Source organism: Tachypleus tridentatus, chromosome 10 (assembly GCF_004210375.1).
Source record: "Tachypleus tridentatus isolate NWPU-2018 chromosome 10, ASM421037v1, whole genome shotgun sequence".
Lineage (NCBI taxonomy): Eukaryota > Metazoa > Arthropoda > Merostomata > Xiphosura > Limulidae > Tachypleus > Tachypleus tridentatus.
Genome location: NC_134834.1, coordinates 187,803,081 through 187,828,588, shown reverse-complemented (window position 1 = coordinate 187,828,588; position 25,508 = coordinate 187,803,081). Strand labels below are relative to the sequence as shown.

The following is a 25,508-nucleotide window of genomic DNA, read 5'->3' as shown; positions in this document are numbered from 1 at the left end:
GTCTCTCTAGTCCCTCTACATACAGTACTTGATATAGTCTCATTAAGTCTCAGTTTTTCTACATACAGTACTTGATACAGTATCTTTAAGTCTCTCTAGTCTCTCTACATACAGTACTTGATATAATCTCATTAAGTCTCTCTAGTTTTTCTACATACAGTACTTGATATAGTCTCATTAAGTCTCTCTAGTTCTTCTATATACCGTGCTTGATGTAGTCTCATTAAGTCTCAGTTTTTCTACATGCAGTGCTTGATGTAGTCTCATTAAGTCTCAGTTTTTCTACATACAGTACTTGATATAGTATCTTTAAGTCTCTCTAGTTTTTCTACATACAGTACTTGATATAGTATCTTTAAGTCTCTCTAATCCCTCTACATACAGTACTTGATATAGTCTCATTAAGTCTCTCTAGTGTTTCTACATACAGTACTTGATATAATCTAATTAAGTCTCTCTAGTCCTTCTATATACCGTGCTTGATGTAGTCTCATCAAGTCTCTCTATTCCTTCTATATACCGTGCTTGATGTAGTCTCATCAAGTCTCTCTATTCCTTTTACATACAGTATTTTATATAGTCTTATTAAGTTTCGTTAAGTATTAATTATTGTAGTGTTTATCTAATCTCATCAAGCCTTTTTAGTATTGCTACGTTCACGATTTAGTGTAGCTTTATCAAATGTTTTTATTGTTGTCGTGTACACTGTTTGGTAGTTGGGATGGTTAGTTCTGCCCTGAGATTTATTTAATTTTTAAATTGTGGCTTTAGTTAAGTTCATAAAAGTTAAATGTAACTATGATTCTCAATTACAGCCATATATGTTTAAAACTATCAATAAAATAAGATATTTGGTCCATCTTATAAGTGTAACGTGAAGAGTTCATGTATTATAATAGATAGTAAATAAACTCCCTCACTTTTATGAAAATTGGAATTTAATTTTAAGATTTTAAGCCTCGAAAAATTCCAAAGTCTGTTCATCCGTCGGCGTTCCAAAACGTATTTGAGTGGATCATTTTGTTTCAGGGTTTTTCCGAAGTTTTTGATTAATCTCATGTCATGTCGCGACTGGACACTGCTTCCTGTATATGACATGTGACATTAACATGAAGAACGAGATAATCTTCCTTTCAACTGAATTCAATCAGTGAAAATATTGCTTTCCAGAATGTTACAGTACGAAAAACAAGCATGATTTCTTTAACAGTCAGAAAGTCATTAGTAGGATGCCATCTAGCGGATGAACAATTATCTTGATGGATTTAGTGCAGAATGTATGATTTTTGCTTTACAAATAGATTTTAAAGTTAGCATTGGTCAAAAAATAGTTAATTTTAGGTCATGAGGCAAGTGATTTCTGTCTGTTCATCCACTAGTTTCACATTTCTTCAGCGTATTACTGAAAGTGGATCAGACACTCATACTGCGAATATCACGTGTAATAACCATTCCTCTTTCTTCGTGTCATGTTGTCTCCAACTAATTAGCTATACCAGCTGCTCACCTCTATAAAACACAGAATTAATGTTTGCATTCAGCCTGTGGAAATTAGATTTTTGGTAACTGAAGGTGTGTTGCCTCAATATCTTTTACAACATAGTATATGAGTGATTTACAGCACATTTATAGATTAAAAATTCTATAGTAGGAAGTCATGAAGAATTATTTTGGTAACACATCTAACAATGTGTTTGTGTTTTGTTATAGCAAAGCCACATCGGACTATCTGTTGAACCCATCGAGGGGAATCGAACCCCTGATTTTAGCCTTGTAAATTACGTAGACTTACCGCTGTACTAGCGGGGAACGTACACATCTAACAATTAAAAGTTCCATGATAGAAGTCATTATTAGGACGCCACCTAGCGGATGGACAATTATCTTGGTGGCACATATAACAATTAAAAACTTCATGATAGAAAGTCATTATTAGAATACCACCCAGCGGATGAAGAATTATCTTGGTGGCACATGTAACAATGAAAAGCTCCATGACTGGAAGTCATTATTAGGAGTCCATCGCTGGGACAGCAGTAAGATGTCGAACTTACAACGCTAAAATCAGGGGTTCCTTTCTCCTCGGTGGACATAGCAGATAGCCCGATGTGGCTTTGCTATAAGAAAAAACACGCACATATTATTAAGATGCCACCTAGCGAGTAACAATTAACTTGATGGCATACTGCAATACACATTGTTGTAAGAGGGTAAACATTAATGTCTTCTCTCCTCAGGATGTCACATTCCAAATTGGTGGTTAAATCTTGAAGCTGCCAGATAGAAATGAACGTTCCAACCTCATTCACCAGACTTAGACAAATTCAGGCTTATATGGAATCCTGAATGTTCAACTTAACGCTCATCTGGAAAACCTATCAGCATATCACGTTTCCAGAGCTTCAGAACCTTCCCATGAGGCTCTGGGTCTTCTTAAAATATTTTCATTCACAGCGTTGTCCCTGAATTTGTTCAACTTTGAGGATCAAGACACAGAAAACACATGGGTTTCCACCTTCATCCCACAAATGAGCAATACAATGGTATTTGCGACCACTCCTCTGATCTCCATCATCATGCGCATTAACTGGAAGAGAGTATGGATCGAAAATAGACTGAGAAATATTCGATAATACCCCATTAAAGAAAAAAAGAATTCATTCAGTACAAAAAGGCACAACAAAAAAAACACCATAGTTAACTGAAGGTCAAACCTAAATTTTCATAACAGTTAAATCACGACATCCATTTTTTCCCAGCTTGTTTCTTAATATTGCCATCACTGCGACGGAAACGCGTACACACAGAAATCGATTTATTAAGACAGAGCTTGGCTTATAATGCTTACGTAATGAACACGTCTGAGTTCACGACATTTTACAGAAATTGACATTTGTGACGTGGTACGTGAATTAAGTGATGGTAAGATAAGTTCGATGTTGAAAGCATTAGGCATGCCAACAACGTAGAAAATTTATACATAAATTAGAGTTTATAACTGAAAGCTCGTTCACCCCAAGGGAAAAAGATAAACTACACGAGGAAGTCCAAGCACACGGTCACCCTCGAGGAAAGGTGTACTGTAGTGTAATATCTTAATGTTCAGTCCACCCAAGAGTGAAACATACTACTTATTAATTCTGAGTACATGGTCACCCTAAGGAAAATATATAGTAGTTTATGAAGTTAGAATGTAGAATCATCCTATGAGTAGATATATTAGGTTTAAAAACACAAATACACTATTTCAAGGTAGAATTATTGCCTGGGGAGGAAGGAGACTGGCTGGCTGTGTCACAGTTGATGAACCACGTGTTCCATCAGTTTTATCTAGCCACAACGTTCCAACTTAGAAAACAATGCCTTTGTAGTTTTAAGCTGAAAAAATGCTGTATGCACTGTATACTTTACAGGCTAAACTACTATAAACTTTATTCATATTAGTGTGAGTTTTCAATGTGAATGTGTTATATTTTGCCAGGTCAGTATGCGCGTATTTAAGTCACTGCCTTAGACTTTTCGATCGAACATTTAATTCAAGCCAATTTTTATAATTTGTTTTAAATATCATTGTAAATGTACATAAATATATATTGATCTTGAATGTGTAAAAAAGAATAAAACTAATGTGCGATACTTTATTCATAAAAAGAACTTATATTTTTAAAACTTCCTGTCTGTTTAATGAATTATCCAAGTCACGTTATTCTAAATTTCATGTACGCAAATCACGGTAAATGTCGAAAGAATGAAGTAAGGTTGAAGCCACCAAGTAAATAACGACGTTGGATCGCTAAATGGACTGACTGGTCGTGCAGACTTCACAAAATAGATTTAACACGTATTTTGACTAGTCGCGTTCGCTATGCTCAGAAAAATCCTCCATGTCAGTATCGTAAAACTAGAAAATACGAGAAGATGAACAGAGAGACAGTGTAGCTATATCATAAGTAAGATTAACAGAGAGTTAATGTAGCTGTAAGATGAACAGAGAGACAGTGTAGCTGTAAGATAAGTAAGATGAACAGAGAGACAGTGCAGCTGTAAAATAAGTAAGATTAACAGAGAGACAGTGTAGCTGTATCATGAGTAAGATTAACAAAGACTTAGTGTAGCTGCAAGATAAGTAAGATGAACAGAGAGACAGTGTAGCTGGAAGATAAGTAAGATGAACAGAGAGACAGTGTAGCTGTTAGATAAGTAAGATGAACAGAGAGACAGTGCAGCTGTAAAATAAGTAAGATTAATAGAGAGACAGTGTAGCTGTATCGTGAGTAAGATTAACAGAGAGTCAGTGTAGCTGTAAGATAAGTAAAATGAGCAGAGAGACAGTGTAGCTGTAAGATAAGTAAGATGGACAGAGAGACAGTGTAGCTGTAAGATAAGTAAGATTAACAGAGAGACAGTGTAGCTGTATCATGAGTAAGATTAACAAAGAGTTAGTGTAGCTGTAAGATAAGTAAAATGAACAGAGAGACAGTGTAACTGTAAGATAAGTAAGATGAACAGAGAGACAGTGCAGCTGTAAAATAAGTAAGATTAATAGAGAGACAGTGTAGGTGTATCATGAGTAAGATTAACAGAGAGTTTGTGTGGCTGTAAGATAAGTAAGATAAACAGAGACAGTGTAGCTGTAAGATAAGTAAGATGAACATAGAGACAGTGCAGCTGTGAAAGAAGTAAGATGAACAGAGAGCTAGTGTAGCTGTAAGATAAGTAAGATGAACAGAGAGACAGTGTAGCTGTAAGATAAGTAAGATGAACAGAGAGACAGTGCAGCTGTAAAATAAATAAGATTAATAGAGAGACAGTGTAGCTGTATCATGAGTAAGATTAACAAAGAGTTAGTGTAGCTGTAAGATAAGTAAGATGAACAGAGAGACAGTGTAGCTGTAAGATAAGTAAGATGAACAGAGAGACAGTGCAGCTGTGAAAGAAGTAAGATGAACAGAGAGCTAGTGTAGCTGTAAGATAAGTAAGATGAACAGAGAGACAGTGCAGCTGTAAGATAAGTAAGATGAACAGAGAGTTAGTGTAGCTGTAAGATAAGTAAGATGAACAGAGAGACAGTGTAGCTGTAAGATAAGTAAGATGAACAGAGAGACAGTGCAGCTGTAAAATAAGTAAGATTAATAGAGAGACAGTGTAGCTGTATCATGAGTAAGATTAACAGAGAGTCAGTGTAGCTGTAAGATAAGTAAAATGAACAGAGAGACAGTGTAGCTGTAAGATAAGTAAGATGAACAGAGAGACAGTGTAACTGTAAGATAAGTAAGATGGACAGAGAGACAGTGTAGCTGTAAGATTAACAGAGAGATAGTGTAGCTGTAAGATAAGTAAGATGAACCGAGAGACAGTGTAGCTGTAAGATAAGTAAGATGAACAGAGAGACAGTGCAGCTGTAAAATAAGTAAGATTAATAGAGAGACAGTGTAGCTGTATCATGAGTAAGATTAACAAAGAGTTAGTGTAGCTGAAAAATAAGTAAGATGAACAGAGAGACAGTGTAGCTGTGAGATAAGTAAGATGAACAGAGAGTCAGTGCAGCTGTAAAATAAGTAAGATTAATAGAGAGACAGTGTAGCTGTATCATGAGTAAGATTAACAAAGAGTTAGTGTAGCTGAAAGATAAGTAAGATGAACAGAGAGACAGTGTAGCTGTATCATGAGTAAGATTAACAGAGAGTCAGTGTAGCTCTAAGATAAGTAAAATGAACAGAGAGACAGTGTAGCTGTAAGATAAGTAAGATGGACAGAGAGACAGTGTAGCTGTAAGATACGTAACATTAGTAGAGAGACAGTGTAGCTGTAAGATACGTAACATTAGTAGAGAGGCAGTGTAGCTGTAAGATACGTAAGATTAGTAGAGAGACAGTGTAGTTGTAAGATAAGTAAGATGAACAGAGAGCTAGTGTAGCTGTAAGATAAGTAAGATGAACAGAGAGACAGTGTAGCTGTAAGATACGTAAGATTAGTAGAGAGACAGTGTAGCTGTAAGATAAGTAAGATGAACATTGAGCTAGTGTGGTTGTAATATAAGTAAGATGAAGCTAGTGTAGCTGTGAGATAAGTAAGATGAACAGAGAGACAGTGTAGCTGTAAGATAAGTAGATGAACAGAGAGCTGGTGTAGCTGTAAGATGAACAGAGAGACAGTGTAGCTGTAAGATAAGTAAGATTAACATAGAGCTAGTGTGGTTGTAATATAAGTAAGATGAAGCTAGTGTAGCTGTGAGATAGGTAAGATGAACAGAGAGACAGTGTAGCTGTAAGTTAAGTAAGATTAACATAGAGCTAGTGTGGTTGTAATATAAGTAAGATGAAGCTAGTGTAGCTGTGAGATAAGTAAGATGAACAGAGAGACAGTGTAGCTGTGAGATAAGTAAGATGGACACAGAGACAGTGTAGCTGTGAGATAAGTAAGATGAACAGAGAGCTGGTGTAGCTGTAAGATACGTAAGATGAACAGAAAGACTGTAGCTGTAAGATAAGTAAGAGGAACAAAAAGTTAGTGTAGCTGTGTGATAAGTAAGATGAACAGGGAGCTGGTGTAGCTGCAAGATAAGTACGATGAACAGAGAGACGGTGTAGCTATAAGATAAGTAAGATGAACTGAGAGGTAGTGTAGTTGTAAAATAACTAATAAGAATGCATTAGAGTGAGCAGGTCTACTTTCGCAGTGAAAAACTACAAGGATAAAGTGGATGTATGGTAAAAGCTGTTTTCTCTCAGTTCGAAAAATATGCTCGCTCTTTTAGCCATTAAAATGCTTTAATGTTATAGCTATTCACAGTCTGAAGTATTTTCATAGGGTAATCCAGAAAAACAATGTTTGAGAACCACTGGATTACAGTACCACAGGAGCTTGTAGTACGTTGTGTTGATTAGTTAGTTAGCTTCAATGTAGTTTACCGCGCATAAATTAGTGACGGCTGGGTAGATTGCCCTTAAGAAGCTTTGCTCAAGATTTAACAAGCAAGCTGTTGGATTTTTTCTCATTTATCTTGAGTAACGTTATCTGTTATGAAGGTTGCCCACAATAATAATTTAATTTCGGCATGTAATTAAAAAAAAAAATCCTTCAGTATTTCGTTCCAAATATTAATATTATGATATGTATATATATATAATGTACTTTGCCCTTACGTATATCAAACATGGTTTGTTATGAATTTTATGCAAAGCTACACGTCTATCTATAGATATAAGATATCCAAGTTTACCAGTGTATCAAAGCATAGATTTAGCGCGTTAGGTTATTGTCTCCTTCCTTAGCTGCTAACCAACAAGACAAAAACTAAAAAAGTAATTCCATTTCATTTAAGTTCGCAAACGTACAGTCCATTGTCTAGCTCAGTGCTTAACTTCAAACAACGAACCTTCATGTAAGTCACACTCTATCTATATAATAGCTAAACTTCTGTCTGTTACGCTCCGCTCTGTATCTCTTAAATCGATAATCATAATATATATATATATATATATTCCTATCAAAATTTAAGGACTATGTAGAAGCTGAGGGTTTTATTCCCCAACAAGTGTTCAACTGTGATGAGACAGGTCTCTTTTGGAAGAAAATGTCAAAGAGGACCTACATCAGAAAGGATGAGAAGTCACTGCTAGGACACAAGCCAATGAAGGACAGGCTAACCCTATTGTTATGTAGTAATGCAAGTGGGGCCTTTGCTTGTGTACCATTCTGAGAACCCGAGAGTTTTTAATAAAAATAATGTCCTGAAAAGTAAACTAAATGTCATGTGGAGGGCTAATATGGGCAACCAGGCAATTTTTTATGGAGTGGGTCCATGAAGTGTTTGCCCCAAGTGTGAAGAATTACTTCACGAAAAAACAGGTGCCACTCAAGGCCCTTCTTGTGATGTACAATGCACCTGCTCACCCATCAGGCTTGGAGGACGGGTTGGTGGAGGAGTACAGTTTCATTAAGGTGAAGCTCTTGCCCCCTTACACGACTCCTCTCATTCAGCCCATGGACCAGTAGGTCATATCAAACTTTAAGAAACTCTACATCAAAGCACTGTTTCAAAGGTTCTTTGAAGTGACCTCTGACACAGAGTTAACCCTCAGGGAGTTCTGGAAAAGTCACTAATACCCTCCATTGCTTGAGGATCATAGACAAAGCCTGGAAGGAAATGTCTTTGAGGACCATGAGCTCAGCCTGAAAGAAATTGTGGCCAGACTCAATAGCAGATAGAGACTTTGAAGGCTTTGAGGCTGAGCCTGTTGTCGAGGATATTGTCTCACTAGACAAGTGTATGGGCTTGAATGTGAGTGTTGATGATGTGGAGGAGTTGGTGGAAGACCACAACACTGAGCTCATTACGGAAGAACTCCAAGACCTTCAGAAGGAGCAGCAACAGAAGGCAACTGAGAAAATGTCTTCAGATGAGGAGGAGGGAAGGGAGGATGTTCCTAGTTCACTAATCAAGGAAATGTGTGGAAAATGGGGAGGGTTACAAAGTTTTATGGAAAATTTTTACCCTGACAAAGCTGCAGCAAATCGCAACATAAACCTTTTCAATGACAATGTCATGTCTTACTTTAGAAACATTTTAAAATGCAGGCAGAAACAAACCTCATTAGACAAGTTTTTAGAGAGAAATAGGTCCAGTGAGTCTCAAGCAGGTTGTAGCGGTGCAAAGAGACAGAAAAGAATTTGTTTGTTTTAGGAATTTCGCACAAAGCTACTCGAGGGCTATCTGTGCTAGCCGTCCCTAATTTTGCAGTGTAAGACTAGAGGGAAGGCAGCTAGTCATCACCACCCACCGCCAACTCTTGGGCTACTCTTTTTAACAACGAATAGTGGGAGTGACCGTCACATTATAACGCCCCCACGGCTATAAGGGCGAGCGTGTTTGCCGCGACGCGGATGAGAACCGGCGACCATCGATTACGAGTCGCACGCCTTAACACGCTTGGCCATGCCGGGCCAAGAGTACAGGAAAGGCGACTAGTCATTACCACCCGCTGCCAACTCTTGGGCTACTCTTTTATCAACGAATAATGGGATTAACTGTTACATAATAACGCCCCCACGGCTGGGAGGGCGAGCATGTTTAGCGCGACGCGGGCGCGAACCCGCGACCCTCGGATTACGAGTCGCACGCCTCATGCGCTTGGCCATGCCAGGCCCAACAGAAAAGAGAAATCACCCCAGAAGGAGAGTTACCTGACGTTTTATGGAAGGTGACTCCCCTTCCAAACAATAATAGCTCTCCTTCTCTCCACGTTCCTCACCACCTTTCCAGACAGCAGTGTATTAGAACATTCTTGACAACAGCGGGTAAGCAAATACTCCTCCATTACCCCATCATCTAAAATGCTTTAAACGCGCCAGAGAAAGTGTCCATAATTTTATTAAGTTTTTCTGTATACATTATTCCATATTCGTTTAACTTACACTAATGGAAGCTCACTTAATTATCGATTATAGGCATTTTGAGACTCGTTATTTGAGAATGCTGTTGTATAAGGATAAATTTAATAATGATAGTGGATTTTGATATTATAAAAGTTTCCATATAAGTGAAGTTGGTTTGGCTAGAGGGCGCGTGTGATTTACGTTTAAGTACACGTCTGCATAGCAAATTTGTACCGGATCTAGTTATTATGGAAACTGTGAGTTGTTTGAATGATAAAAACGTTTTTAACCAACGTGCTTTAGAGTTTGTGATAAAAACACATCTTTTGCTTTATTTTGAATAACAAATTAAGAATAATGTCAACAATAAAACTAGAGTTTACGTAATTTTTATCACACAGTTTAGGCTTCAGTTTAGAGGTAATTTAGTAACGGTTCTAATGCTTCGCCAACTTGACAGTGTTTTTAGTTTTACGTAGGTTATATGTGTGATTAAAATACGATACAAATTATATTTTTATAAAAATTCCTTAAAATACTTTAATGGAATCATTTATTGTATGATATTTAATTTATCGGCCTGTGCTTCATTCCTTGAGTTGAAGTTTTCTCAGGGCATTCTGTTAAGTTCCACTTTGTGAAACATTTTTGTGAAATGTCCCTTTGCAAGCGTTGGTTTCACTGTAAGTCTTTATCTGTTTATCTTGATTCCATCATTATTAAATAGTGTAGCATTTACAATAGTTTAATACAAATAATAATAGATGGTGGTTCATGTGCTTGTCACTTCTATTTCTAGGGTCTTTGGTTCTTTAAGTTTACACATTTAATTTATCCTTGCTAGATCATCTCTTCTGTTAGTGTTACAGGTTGTGGTTCTTCTGCTTTATCTTTTCATGTGTGTTTGAAAGGATTTAGGGTTTTTCATTGTGTTTAAGTGTATTATGTATTTTCAGATATTTCTTGAGACTTTTTTGTTAAAAAATTTTTTTACTTTCTCATTCATTCTCCTCTGTCTCTGTTTGTTTTCCTTAAGTTTGGTATCCATGACAGGTCTGCTTCTTTGTGTAAGAAATTTTCTGTTAACTCATAAATTACAAATTTCTTTGTATAATGTTTAATGTAAAAAAAAAACTTTACTGCTAATTAAGTGAAATTACTCGTACATAAACTACAACTAATTAGTTGGAATAAGTGTTAAATTGATAGTACTTATTTTATTATGTTAGTGCTATGTTATTAGAAACCTTTTAACCATAAAATTGGGGTCCACAAACAGGTAAATGCAAAGCAGTTTTGAACAATGTCATCAAAAATTGATGAGGTCTATGATTCTGAGAAATGTCCCAGAAATTATCCTCAGAGGATATAGGAGGGACAAGACAAGTTCCTAAAATAACAGATTGTTTAAACTATGGCAGTTTTTCCATGCAGAAGAAAACAGCTAAATAAGAGTTTTTAAACTTAGTAGTTCTAGAAATGTTAATTGTAAATTGTTTTAAATAAATGTAATTACAAATATTGACTTTTTTTTAATAAGCCAGTCCATGAAAAAAGGCTCTCTTTAATCCACCCCACCCCCAACAAAGGATAAAGATGTATGTATCTTGAGAATAAAACAACTGTTATTATGAAAATGAATTCTGTCCTTGCCAGGCCTCAGCATTGTTAACATTGCTTGTATGGTTATAAATCTGTGTCTTGTCTGTGTATGAGTATACTGTGGTTGAGTGTATTAGGGTCTTAAGGAATGGATACACATCATGTACAAGAAAATACGAGGAATATAGAACTGCTATTGTATTAACATGCAAATACAACTTGGGCAGGTTACTAGCTCCATATTTGTAACATCATGTAGGAAGATTGATTTGGGTAATGTAACTGACATTTTGAAGATACAAATAACTTGACATTTAAATATACTAGGGACTCAAAGCATGATATGAGAAATATTTAGAAATTATAAATAGAAAACCAAAGTAATGTTTTGAACTTGGTGTGCGATTAGAGGCAGACTGACCACATACACAAATGCAAATCTGTTAGTTTTTGAGTAACTACTTAAATGTTTCCTAAACAAAAGAAGCAGCAATAAACATATACCACTAACTGTCAGAATTAGCACTGCACAGTAAGCCAAATTTATAACAAATAGTACAGAGTGAGATGCTGAAATTTTTGTGGTAAATATGGCACATAATGAAACTAGGATCAATAATGTTGAATGAATGTGAAACTTTCCACTGATGGCATCATACTGCTAAATAAAGCGTGTTCTGATGTATCTCAGAACAATTGGTATGGGTATTATCACTTTCACTGATAACCATAGAGCAACATTTCGACCTTCCAAGGTCATCTACAGGTTAACAAAGAGTTTGCAGCTGACTGTTGCAAACTCTCTCTTTTAACCTGAAGATGACCTAGGTAGGCCGAAATGTTGTTCTCTGGTTATCAGTGAAAGTGATAATACCATACCCATCATTCTGAGATGCATCTTTATTTCAAATGGGTTTCTCATCATCAAGAAAAGCTTGTTCTAGTAATAACACCGATGATAGGTCATCATGGTGTGGCCAAAGTATACAAAAGTACAACTTGACCGTTTCATAGAACTGACAGGAAGCTACATTTCAGAGGAAGTCAATGATTGAAAGCACATCCATTGAACACTGAAGAAGTATTCATAGTAGACCAGGAAATTGTGTAACATGTCTCTTTACCTCATGTATAGAATGATTGGTCAACATCTTACTCTTGAGGTTAATGTTGGTACAATTTAAGATGAGTAACTAGTAGTTAATAAATCCCTCCCTCTTAGTTTGTACTAAACCCATATATATATATATATTTCCTTGTGTGTACTTTTTTTTAACTCAGTACCTCAAACAGTAACTTATTACATTCAAATATGTATTGCAATCTACATTTACTTCTCCATCTACTGTCTTTTGGCAATTAGTAATGTTCTTGAAAAGTTACAACCACCTTGGTAGAAGTTCCAGGTTTGGAGGGTGATATCTTCACCAGCATAGGCTTTCTTGTGTGTTCTTCATGTCTTATATCAACATAAAATTACTATAAATCTGAAAGCCTGAAATAAAATAGTGCAATAAATCAAATTTTTAAAGTCAATCTAAACATGTTAAAAAATACTTTTTTTTTTAGAATCAGTTATCCAAAATATCGGTATTATATTGAACATTGTATAGTGTTTTGTACATCCACCCCTTTCTCAGTGATAAAAAGATAAGAAATCCTGCTAGTAATAATTGAAAACTTGTTAAATTTGAAATGTTTAAATTCTAATATAAGTTGTACTTCAGGTGGACATTAATTCTTTGAGTTAATCACATAATCTTATTTCTTTTCATATTTAACTCTTTAAATTAAATGGAAAAAATAGAGAAATGTGGCATTAAGTACAATTTTGTTTTAAAAATATGAAAAAATGTAGGTGGATAATTTCTTGTTTTTTTTCCCTAGGTTTTTGTGGATAATCCAACATCAATGGATGCTCGAAAGCGTAAGCCTAAACCAACACCTTACACACCATCAGAAGAAACAAATTTTGACACAGAATTTTCTCTACCTCACATGCCAATGCACTTGCACTTGGACAGAGACTCTAAAAATACTGAAAATAATCTAAATGAAAAGACCCAGAATTATTCTGTCGGACTACAAGGGGACAAAGCTAATATTGCAGTATTGTTTTTCCTTTATGTTCTACAAGGAATTCCTCTGGGCCTTGGGAGCAGCATACCAATGATTTTACAGAATCATGGAATTAGCTATAAGCAACAAGCACTCTTTAGTTTTGTACATTGGCCTTTTAGTGTTAAGCTTTTATGGGCACCAGTTGTAGATTCTTTATATTCATCCAAATTTGGTCGGCGTAAGTCATGGTTAGTCCCAACTCAATACATCATTGGCGTGTTTATGTTATTTCTGTCTTTTTATGTCATGTCACTCCTTGGTGATGAGTCCCAGAACATCCAACCAAATGTTTTTATCTTGACAACAGTTTTTTTCATGCTGAATTTTTTAGCTGCAACTCAAGATATTGCACTTGACGGCTGGGCATTAACAATGCTATCCAGGTAATGAATTATACAACAGATTACAGTTACAGTGTATGTCCACATATATGCATATTATATTCTAATACTTACAACTAGTATTTTACTTTTTTATAGTGATTAGTATCAGAGATATTGTCCATGGTTTGTGTATTTTTTTTGGTTAATTTTTGGTAATACATGTTTTTATTAACCCTTAAATGGCAGTTGTCATCAGTTGATGCTGCTTTGTACAACGTTCTTATTATATAAGGGTTAATTAATATCTTTGGTTTTTGACTGACAATATTAAATGTTTATTTTAATAAATATTTCTCTATTTTCCATGATATCTGTAAAATCTTCAATATTGAAGAATAGAAGATTATGTATTCTAAACCTTTATTTGTTGTAGCAGTTTTACTAATCATTTTCAACAGATTCCAACCAAAATGATTTATGGCTGGTAATGTTCATAGGAACATGACAAAAAAAACCCAGATGGCAGAAGACCATTTCACCTATCAACTCAGTACTCAACTGTCAAAACCTCACAACCTACTTAAATTGAACTATTACATTAATTTACCCATCAAATTAGTGAATATTTTATATTTCATGTGAAAATCTGTTATGACATTTTATTGTTTTTTAACAAATCTCAAATAATTTAGGTGTCTTACATATTTAATTCATTTTATAGTGAAGATCACATGTTTGCTGTTAGGTGCCTCAAATGTTTCAACAACTCAAAACTCTGAGAAATCAAAATTATTCTTTTCCACTGTTCTTAAGGCTAGTTGAGTGTAGTAAGTGTGCACAAAGATTAGGGTTACCTCAAAAGTCAAGGCCAGAGCAAAAGTAATTTAAGTTGTTTATCTGTTTGTTGGAAAACACATGGAAAATGATAGTTGTAGACCAAGATGGCTCTTGGTATTCATAAATTAAATTCATCTTAGGTAATGTATTCATCAAAAAAAAAGCCTAAAATGTACTAAAGCATCTTAACTTCCAAGTGCCTTCATGGTTAATGGCTGATATTGCAGAAAAGGTAAGATATTACATTTTGTTGTTAATCTGTTTTCATTACAAGGTTGAAACTTTATGTTTTATATTTCAAGTGTAAGCCAGTTCATGTTTTATGCCAAGGATCTAACTTTATTCATTGAAAGTTTCTGAATTATTAACAATACACAGTAAATTATCCTAGATTTCAGTATTTCCAAACTTTCAATGTACTCAAAGTTTAATATCTCTTGCTCAGGTGACACCATTTTAGCAGTTTTATGAAATATTTTAATTTTCTGTATTGTTGCTCATTCTCTCGGCATCTTAACGTGTGACTTGTTTCACGTAATTAGCTAATTAACTATAATAATTAATATGCATAAATTGTTTCAAATAAAACTGAAGTTTATGCTATAACTTTATAAAGTATCATAAAAAATGTATAACTTGTCACATCATGAAACTTAACACATGAATTCAACACATTTCTTTTTAAGACGTAATGTTGGACATGCATCTACTTGCAATTCTGTGGGCCAGACAACTGGGTACTTTTTGAGCAACGTTGTGTTTTTAGCCTTGGAGTCTTCAGATTTCTGTAACAAATACTTACGCACAGAGCCACGGCCTAATGGTTTACTCACACTTTCTGGTGAGCTTAATATGTAAAGGAATCTTTATCTATGAACTGAAAGCATTGTAATTTTGAAGTTAAGTATTTTGTGAGTGTAATGTGCATTTGAGTGTATAAAGAACCTGTGTTTAGAACTTTGTATTTTTTAATGGTTGATTTATAAGACATGTTCTAATTATTAAACTGTAAAAAAGAACTGGTGAAAGTATTGAATGAAAGATAAAGAGTAGAATATGTATTTTTGCCACTTTTTATCAAAAGAAATTTATTTTAATGTAGCTGTTTGCAACCTGGATATGTGATTTATTTTAGTAAAAACATGCCATAATGAAAACAGTACAAGTAGAATTTCAGGACTTGTTAATTTTGAAAATTGAAGAAATTCAGTCCTAATCTCATCTAGTCTATGGATATGCTGCAGCTACTTATAAAAGCACTTTAACTTATTCTGTTAAGCACTATAAAACAGCTTTTTAAAGCAAATGTTGATTCTTGACTCTAGGTATGTTTGTAATATTCAGTTTCAAGAAAATATCCATGGTTTGTTATTACAAATATTATATACACAGGGTAGGTCTTTCTCAAAGTTATCTTTTTAAGTTGTTACCATGCATCAGGGTCTGGCATGGCTAGATGGTTAGGACACTTGACTTGTAATCTGTGGGTTGCAGGTTCAAACCCCCATCACACCAAACACGCTTGCTGCCCTTTCAGCTGTAGGGTCATTATATGTGACTGTCAATCCCACTATTTGTTGGTAAAAGAGTAGCTCAAGAGTTTGCAGTGAGTGGTGGTGACTAACTGCCTTCCATCTAGTCTTACATTGCTTAATTAGGGACGGTTAGCAGAGATATCCCTCATGTAGCTTCGTGCTAAATTAAAAAAAAACGTAAGACAGTAAATTTTGTGTAGAATCTAGACTTGTGCTCATTGTTAGGAGTAAGTTAATTAATTATACTTCTCAATTAGAACTTTTTTTTCTGCTAACAGGTTTTCTGTACTTTTGGGGAGTGGTGTTTCTCGTAACAACAACCATAATCATGCTGTTTAAAAAAGAAAGTGCAACTGAACATTTGAAAGACAGTGATTATGGTCTTGTAGGGACGTACCAAATGCTTTACAGGATTCTGTGTCTGCCTAGTGTCCGTGCTTTTGTGATAATTCTTCTTACTTGTAAAGTGAGTTTTACAGATGTTTATTTCTTTTTAGCTATATTTTATTCCTTCATCTCATAATATTTTTCTTTCTTTCAATAAATCAAACTAATTAGACACTAAGATTGGTTTAAGAAGATGGATCGGCGATGTTTCTTTATTTAGTCTTAGCAATACCCTGTTGTTATTGTTGATCATTGAATGGTAAACTTTATGAGACTTGTACATTTCCATATATGTATTGTGTTTGGATGCAACATCTGTTTTAACATTGCTATGTTGTATGACATGTCATAAATCTTGTTGTTTTTGAAACATAAACTCTGCCTAATTCTAGTTTTATTTGATCAGTTTACCAGAATGATACTTTCCTTTCATCCTACATATGCATAACTAGATATTACAAGTAACAATCCCAACGTATTTTCAAGGAACGTATAGTATCCTTCAACTTTTAAGGAATTTGAGGAGCATTCTGTATGAGGTTCATCTTGGTAGTGCTTTCAAAAATAATGGTGTTAACACTAAACTCATTTGGCACTACCATTAAACATTGTTTTTGTAATGCAGAATTTTTTGTAGTCTATAATATTTTTGTACAAATAGATATTTAGGTGGTTTTTTTCCTTATAAAAAAAATTATAATTGTCTGGACTATGTACGTGCCTTGTATAACATATTATGTAAGTTATTTTGAGAATCGTGCCAGTCAAATATCGTTCAAACATTTTTTACTTGTGTTGCATAATGCTGGTAGCTTGTACTTATTGAAAGTTAAAAGAATTTGTAATTGATTAAAGAATTTCTATTTTACTACAACACAGTAAATATATTACCTTCATTTCAACTCAGATTGGATTCTCGGCTACAGATGCAGTTACAGGTTTGAAGTTAATTGAGGCAGGAGTACACAAGGAACATCTTGCTCTCATGGCCATACCTATGGTACCTCTGCAGGTACTACTACCACTGACCATTAGCCGGTATACTGTAGGACCACGACCATTAGATGTTTTCCTCAAAGCTTTTCCATTCAGGTATGAAGGTAATATTACTGTGCAAGAAAAAGTTCTATATCTCAGAAGCTAAATAACTTGGAATCTCTTTGTGATTTAGTATTGTTTTCTTATTATCCTAAATCCAAGTCTTTCTTGAAGGTTTGTTTTCATTTTCACTCTGGTAAAAAAGAAACAAATATTTTAACGTGCATACATATAATTGTTAAATAGTTGGTCTACTGTATTGTATCAAGTAATGAATTTCATGAAATATCCATAACATTATTCACATACCTGAATTAATATAGGTTGTTGTATGGTGACAAATGGACTCAAAACCTCATAGAAATCAAAATAGTTTTTCTTTAATGTTTACTTTAATAATTTCCTCATTGGATTTATTCTTGAAAATTGGTTATAAGAAACACAAAACATTTAACACTTCATGAGGTATCACACTCGTTTATATTACATTCCAGAATTACGTCTGTATTTGTTTGTCGATACAACCCAAGTAGTGAATATGAAAAGTTTTAGTTTACATAATACATAACTCAAGAACTTTACCTAGTCATTAAATAATTGCCACAGGTAACTAAACAGTAGGTGGGGTCACAAACAATTATACAATATGAACAAACTACAGAACAAGTAAAACCTGTTTTTGCTGCTACTTCAATAGTGGACAATATTTTTAGTTTTAAAGTCATACGTAATTTTACCATATTCATTCACCAATTACAACAAACCGATCGAATTAAAATGCTAAAGAATGTAACTAATACAACTTATAATGGGACTGAAATTCCTTTTGTATATTGTTTGATATGTTGAAGTTATGTAACTTTTTTCCTTTATCGACAAAATACAAAATATTAAAATAATTATCGTTAATTTTAATTTAGTCTTTTCTTTTATGTACAGGTTACTGTTTGGTGTAATATTTGCCATCTTAGTATGGTGGACACACATAGTGAAGCAATCCGACGGTTCCTTTCCCCTGTATTACTATGTTGTAATTCTAATTGGTTATGGCTTACATCAGGTAAGTGCTTATTTTCAATATAAACCTTATCATTTTGAGGGAGAGCAATATATAGTCTATATTATTTACAAGAGAAACTTGAAAATATATTTAACCAAAAGACTAATAGTAAAGGCAATGGTACTAAAGTTCTAAATAATGTTTTTGCACATACTTTTATGTTCATTTTGATTAGAACAGTGTGTGAAAGTACAACCACAAGATTACTTGAGCATATTTGCTACAATCATACAACTAATGCAAAACTCTGTAACATGAAGAATAATTCTAGAACACAAGATTAATTTAAAAGTTGCAAATAGTGAGATAGCTTTCTTTAAAGGGAACAACCTTTATGTTTCAAATTTAAGTCTTGTATACATAAGTGCAAAGAAAAATGGGTTGCTTTGACTGAAATGTCATTTATGGTTACAACTTCTTGTGTCAATGAAACTTTGTAGAATGGATGTCAACTGCCTGTTGTGGAGACACAAGTGTAGAGGATGACGTCTCTAAAGGCTTCCGCATTTCAAAACATCCTCTACATCTGTGTCTCCACAACCTGTAGAGGGTGACGTCTCTAAAGGCTTCCGCATTTCAAAACGTCCTCTACATCTGTGTCTCCACAACCTGTAGAGGATGACGTCTCTAAAGGCTTCCACATTTCAAAACATCGTCCTCTACATCTGTGTCTCCATAACCTGTAGAGGATGACGTCTTTAAAGACTTCCGTATTTCAAAACGTCCTCTACATCTGTGTCTCCATAACCTGTAGAGGATGACGTCTTTAAAGACTTCCGTATTTCAAAACGTCCTCTACATCTGTGTCTCCACAACCTGTAGAGGATGACGTCTCTAAAGGCTTCCGCATTTCAAAACATCGTCCTCTACATCTGTGTCTCCACGACCTGTAGAGGATGACGTCTCTAAAGGCTTCTGCATTTCAAAACATCGTCCTCTACATCTGTGTCTCCACAACAGGAAGTTGACATCCATTCTACAAAGTTTCATCATGAATACTCCGCCTAAAAATTATATTGAAGAATAACTTCTTGTGTCATTGTATTGTTCTGGTACACTAATATTTACCAGAAAGGTGTATATCTAGAAAATGGCAAATTATTTTGAATATTTATAACAAGCATAAGTGTAAAAAATAAAACAACAGGTTAGCTTCTGTAATCAGTAGCGAATACTGAAACTGATTGCTGGGGTAGAGTATGATAAAATCAAGTTCTTATAGAATATAGTATATTCATATGAATATAACACTGCTCCATAAAGGTATAATACAAAAACAAGAGGTCCTACAGTAAAATTGTTCTGCTGTGTAATGTTTCCTAAGGTTGAAAATTGACATAAGAATTTAGCTTATAAAAATGTAACAACTACGTGCAGAACACATGTACAATAATTTACCAAAATTATGTATTCCTTAAAAGTTACAAAAGTGTCCTTTCTAATCATCCCATCAGTTATGAGATAGCTTTGTTTACTTGTATTATCTATCTCTCTTTATCAGTCTCTCTAAATCTTTTTTGGAAGGGAGGTGAGACAGAAATAATGATTTTTCTTGTGGCAAAATGTAATTGGAAAGGAAAGAACTACATCGTATACAGAAGCTTGGACCCATAGCAGAAAACATGCAATATATTCTTGATTTATTCATTATTCACTTGTGTGCCATTAATAGCCATACATCAGTTCTCAGTATACTATGCCATCACATTATTTTCTCTCATAAAATATGTACAACTGACATTATAAATGTGTTTAACTTTAAGAATATAATGTTTATTTTTCCCTATGAATCCAGACTTCTGGGACAACTGTACAAGACAACATGCATGGAAATAAAAATGGCTTCCTGTGTCCCCAAGTCAAATTATGTTGAAATAAGAGAAAAGTACAGAGATTAAAATTTTTCAGTCTCTTTGAAATGTTGTAATTAAATGTGAAATATATGAAATAATAAATAAACTTAAGTGTTCCAAAAGGTGTTTAATTCTGAAGTCTAAGTTCAAGGGAGGTCTACTTCAATCAACGTGTGTTGTACAAGGGAGGTCTACTTCAATCAACGTGTGTTGTACAAGGGAGGTCTACTTCAATCAACGTGTGTTGTACAAGGGAGGTCTACTTCAATCAACGTGTGTTGTACAAGGGAGGTCTACTTCAATCAAAGTGTGTTGTACAAGGGAGGTCTACTTCAATCAAAGTGTGTTGTACAAGGGAGGTCTACTTCAATCAGCGTGTGTTGTACAAGGGAGGTCTACTTCAATCAACGTGTGTTGTACAAGGGAGGTCTACTTCAATCAATGTGTGTTGTACAAGGGAGGTCTACTTCAATCAACGTGTGTTGTACTAGTTTTGGAGAATTCCACTTCTTATCAGTAATCCTGAACACAAGTAGAAAGAGAAACTGGACATACATCATAGTGAAAAGTATCAAACACACTATGAGGAAAACCTGTAGTTTGATATAGATGAAATTTTGGTCATTCTTAAGTGTAGCAGGAATTTGACCTAGTTATCCTGTGTGCACAAGGTGGGGTCACTGTACCCAGTCCACTATCCTTTCACACAGTGTCATTAAACTTGATATTGTACACCTGATGTGAGAGTTATTAGCTATTCATTTCACCCTACATTGTTGAGTTAGTGACAGTTAATTGTATGAGAAAGTGAATACCAGGTATAGTGTATGGAGGTACTGAAAATTCTGTAGATATATATCAAGGAAGGTCTAGAAGTTTTGCAAAAAATGCAATGGACAAAAGTATATCTATTCTCCAAACACTACCTTGCACTCTGGCATGTCTGAAAGAGACCAGTGTTGTCAATTCACAGACAAATCTTGAATACAAATACCTTTGACTTGTTCAGTATTTTTTTATGTACAACAATTGTGCATTGTAATAAAAGCTTGCCACATTTCATGTTCATATAATTAATAGATTTGGAATATTAGTCAATATTCCTGTAAGAAATAATTACAAGTGACACAATGCTCTTTCAGAGGTTAGAACAGAAACAGTGTAATTCATTACAACAAAAATCTTATCTTATAATCTGGCTTACATGAACTTGAATACAATTATTGTGGTGAAACCAAACAGAACTGTTGAAATCTATTAGCCTATCATTTTGTTTATGAATGCAGTTTTTAAATATAACATTATTGTTCTTGTGTAAGATTAAATTTTATTTGTCTTGAAGATTTACTGGTTCAGGTAGAGTGTTACATATTCATCACTAATATTATTTACTTAATTGTAATAGTTCCTCCCTGTCTTTGTTTACATATATATATATATATATTTTTAGGTATCGTTATATAGTATATTTGTGGCTGTCATGGCTTTCCATGCCCGAGTGAGTGATCCAGCCATTGGAGGAACTTACATGACTTTATTGAATACTGTCACAAATCTTGGGGGAAACTGGCCAGCAACACTTGCCCTTTGGTTCGTTGATCCACTTACTAGGAAATCATGCCTTGGAGGATTGTACAATGGAATGTCTTGTGGAACAAAAGCCCTCTCAGAGGTTAGAGATAAACTTACTGTAAGAAATAATTACAAGTGGCACAATGCCCTTTCAGAGGTTAAACTTGCTGTAAGAAATAATTATAAATTTAAAGAAACATGTATATTAAAGAAAAAATCAACATTAAAGGATCATAAAAACCAGCAAAAATTTGTACTTTTGTTTATAAATTAATAGAAATATAATACTATCTAAAAAATTACAGAATTTGCTACAATACTCTATACATTAAGATAAGTTTATACTTAATGTCTAACCCACATAATGTACAAATTGAAACTGTGGTGACAACAGGAAATGTGATGTGTTTTGTTTCCATCACCTAAAGAGGACAGAAATTTCATTTTTATCAAATCGTATTGCCATAATTGTTGCATTTTATCTTGCAAAGAAATATCAAATACCTGTTATAATCTTCACTTTTACTTAGCCATTTCTACATTTGCATTCATAAATTAACAGCTCACAAACATAACCATATCTAACACTTCAAACATGATGCTTCATAACTACTGGACATTTTTGGAACCCAAATTTTGTTTTTGTTAAACTTGCAACTTTGAATAAACTGAAAACTGCTACATGAGATAAGGATATACTATGGCAACATATAACACAATCCATTGAGAGTTGATTCACTGTACAGAGTAAGGTCTGCCTCTGGCAGTTGAATGTCAGTGTGCCGTATACTGTGTATGGCTTGCAAAAATGCCCCGTGCATTTAGAGTAGCCTCAGTCATTGGCTTAAGAGCTACAGTCCTGGGGCTAATGACATTATGTTATAGCTTTGTTCAAATAAAAGTTTGTAGAGAATTTGTTGTAAGAGATAAGATTTTTTTTTTAGCATGTACTTTCATGTGTCCTTGTAAAAGAATGTGATATATACCAGGCTAGAAAGAATTCAAATGTACAGTTTTGTAATTACTACATTTATTATTTCAATAACAAATATAAAACAGGTTGAAATTAACACTAACGAAACCTTTACAAATTTACATAAGTTATGGTTATCTGTTAAGGAAGCATACATTATGTAAATAACGTTAAGTAACATTCCCTTTTGTGGTGCATCGGTATGTCTGTGGACTCGTGCTGCTGGAAACCGGGTTTCAATACCTGTGGTGGGTAGAGTACACATAGCCCATTGTGTTTAATTCAAAAACATCAATGTTCCCCTTTCTTTTTAATTAATAAATCCATAAAAAGCTAATTGCATACCATGCTTTGTGGAAGTTAATTAACTGATTAAGAACTTGTCTTTAAATTTAAAATCCAGTCTACAAAAAGTGGTATTGTATCCTATTTCATGGTCTTTTATTCCACTTTACAGGCAAAATTTTTGAAATAAAATAATGTACATCAGTCGGTTTCCAGATATTATTAAAAGAATAATGGCCAACATTTCCAGATACGTTATATTTTTTCATGTATTATTAAGGACTAATTTGTCAGTGTGGTAAACTCTGTATAACTGTGCATTATGCAGGATAACAAATGTTTCTCTTTCTCTTTCAGATTTGTGTGAGTAGTAATGGAGAATGTACCATTACCATTGATGGGTATTATATTGAAACTGTGATTTGTGTTACCTTGGGATTTTTGTGGTTACTCTGGGGAAAACATAGAGTCCAGCATCTCCAGACACTACCCGAAAGTGCTTGGAAGTGCGAATAGGTGGGAAAAAGATATTAATTACAGAATTTAAAAAAACAAACTATAAAGACGTTAAGCTAATGCTATTTTCCACAGTCATAATCATAATTGAAAATAAAAAGGTATGATTTGAGTAATATGATGTGAATCTGACTTTTGTTAGTACATAAGAAACCCAGGAAAAAAACGAGAGTAAACCTTCAGTTTTGGTGATTATTAAACCTAATGCATCAACATTTCAGCTCATTCTTAACATTACTTTATCCGACAGATTAAGTTTTAAGAATTTAGTGATATATACATAATTTTGTATCACCGTAATTTATTGAGACAGCTCCCTCATGTGAAAAATTTGTATATTAAATAAGATGTTAGCAAAAAGCCAAGTGACTGTATGAGTTTTATACCTTCAACCACATATTTTCTACATTACGGTAGCTACCCTTGTACAACATTAATTCACATTCATGTGATATTATATAAATATCTATGAAACTGCTTTTCCTTAGTATTTGGGTTGTTTTTTCTTTCCCTACAGGCACTGAACTTTGGCAACATGGAGAACTACATGTTCATACATTCCACACGTATATATTTATTTACCACATTAGTGCAGACAGCCATTAGAAATGGTATAAACAAAGTCCATGGAATATATTTTAAAGAAATTAAATGTAGTAAAATATTCAGTGGATTCTTTTTGTACTACAAACTCATGTATAGTCAAGAAAAAAACTTGTCATATATAATGTCTTCACATTGTCTTTTCTTGTTTATTCACAGTATGTAATGAATATGCTTTTAAAGTATTAGACTATGTTGTATATTACATTTTTCTTAAACAGGATATTAAAGTTAAGACACCAGGAGGGTTATAATAACCCAGACTAATAGTTATTCTTTAAAAAAATATATTGAATGCAGTTTTTTTAAAATATATTTCTTAATTTTATCTCATTCTTTCACCAGATTAAAAGGATAAAAATACTCTCCCCCCCCCTTTGATTATTTATGTGAAGTAAATCTATGTCAGTCCTTTGCACATTTGGTTCTGAATTAGTGCATGTGTATAAATACAGGAACCAACAAAATTATGTTATTTCTAGTAATTAAGAGTAACTCTTTAATTTTATCTTATATTTAAACAATATTGTTTTTTATACGGTGGTAACAAACTAGTTTACTTTGTTAGTGTAACCATCCAACATGATCCATTTGTTTTTAATAACTAAAAATTAACTAAACAGTGGGCGATGATGTCACGTGCGAGTTTTTTTGTGTGTAAATCTTTACTGAATGTACAACTTCACTGGTGTTTAATTGTCACCTGTTGGTGTATTAGCAACCTCTCTCCATAGCATTTTATAAAAATATGCAAAGGTTTGGTCTTTAAATAATTGAGAAAATCAAATGGTAATGTTAAGCATATGCATTTCACCTTCAGCAACAACAGGACCCCAGTGACCATCTTTTTGAAATTGAAAAACTTTATATCTCCTTCCTTTGTATAATAGAGTGAAGCTTTTCACTGTAAAAGTTTAAAACATGATGAAATAAAATCATTACATCAGCAGAATGACAACTAACCTGTGGATTTTCTTTTGTGGTTTCTTTAATAATAGTATACTTAGGGTTAGAATAACCCCACTTTACTTACTATTACATGTTTGATATATGGATAACAGCTCTTACTAATTCACTACTTCTTTGTTGGAGAATAATTATGAAATAAGATCCAACTGACATATATCACTTTTACCTTTTTCTCTACAATAAATATTGTGCATCAATCACATCAAATTTCTATCACATTGAACACTTGAATAAAACCAGAGGGTATTACAAATGGCAAGTACCTAAATCTGAAGATTTATAATCAGCCCAGTTTTGTTAGAAGATTGGAAAGATTGATTGAACAGCAATACTTAAAACACAAATACAGAGAGCTAATATGTGTGTTGAATATCTTGAAATATTTATATAATCCTGCAGTAAATTAACATGTCAATTCTATTTCCCAATTATTTTTATTATACTAACTTATAAATC

The 25,508-nt window shown here is 33.9% G+C and overlaps 1 protein-coding gene across 2 annotated transcripts in view; it reads left to right on the top strand.

Moving 5' to 3' along the window:
- The window catches only part of LOC143231163 (acetyl-coenzyme A transporter 1), a 103,719-nt gene extending 78,674 nt beyond the window's left edge, over positions 1 to 25,045 (top strand). Inside the window, exons 1-9 of one of the 2 annotated variants that reach the window (XM_076465826.1) lie at positions 9,545 to 9,635; positions 12,868 to 13,484; positions 14,948 to 15,102; positions 16,075 to 16,262; positions 17,091 to 17,275; positions 18,161 to 18,281; positions 21,585 to 21,806; positions 23,322 to 23,480; positions 23,998 to 25,045. In XM_076465826.1, coding sequence (XP_076321941.1) covers positions 9,627 to 9,635; positions 12,868 to 13,484; positions 14,948 to 15,102; positions 16,075 to 16,262; positions 17,091 to 17,275; positions 18,161 to 18,281; positions 21,585 to 21,806; positions 23,322 to 23,480 — 1,656 coding nt within the window. In that variant the 5' untranslated portion in view covers positions 9,545 to 9,626 and the 3' untranslated portion in view covers positions 23,998 to 25,045. Of the gene's footprint in view, positions 1 to 9,544; positions 9,636 to 12,867; positions 13,485 to 14,947; positions 15,103 to 16,074; positions 16,263 to 17,090; positions 17,276 to 18,160; positions 18,282 to 21,584; positions 21,807 to 23,321; positions 23,481 to 23,997 lie in introns of those variants that run through there. The other variant, XM_076465825.1, reaches the window with a different exon arrangement.
- The last annotated feature ends 463 nt before the right edge of the window (positions 25,046 to 25,508 follow it).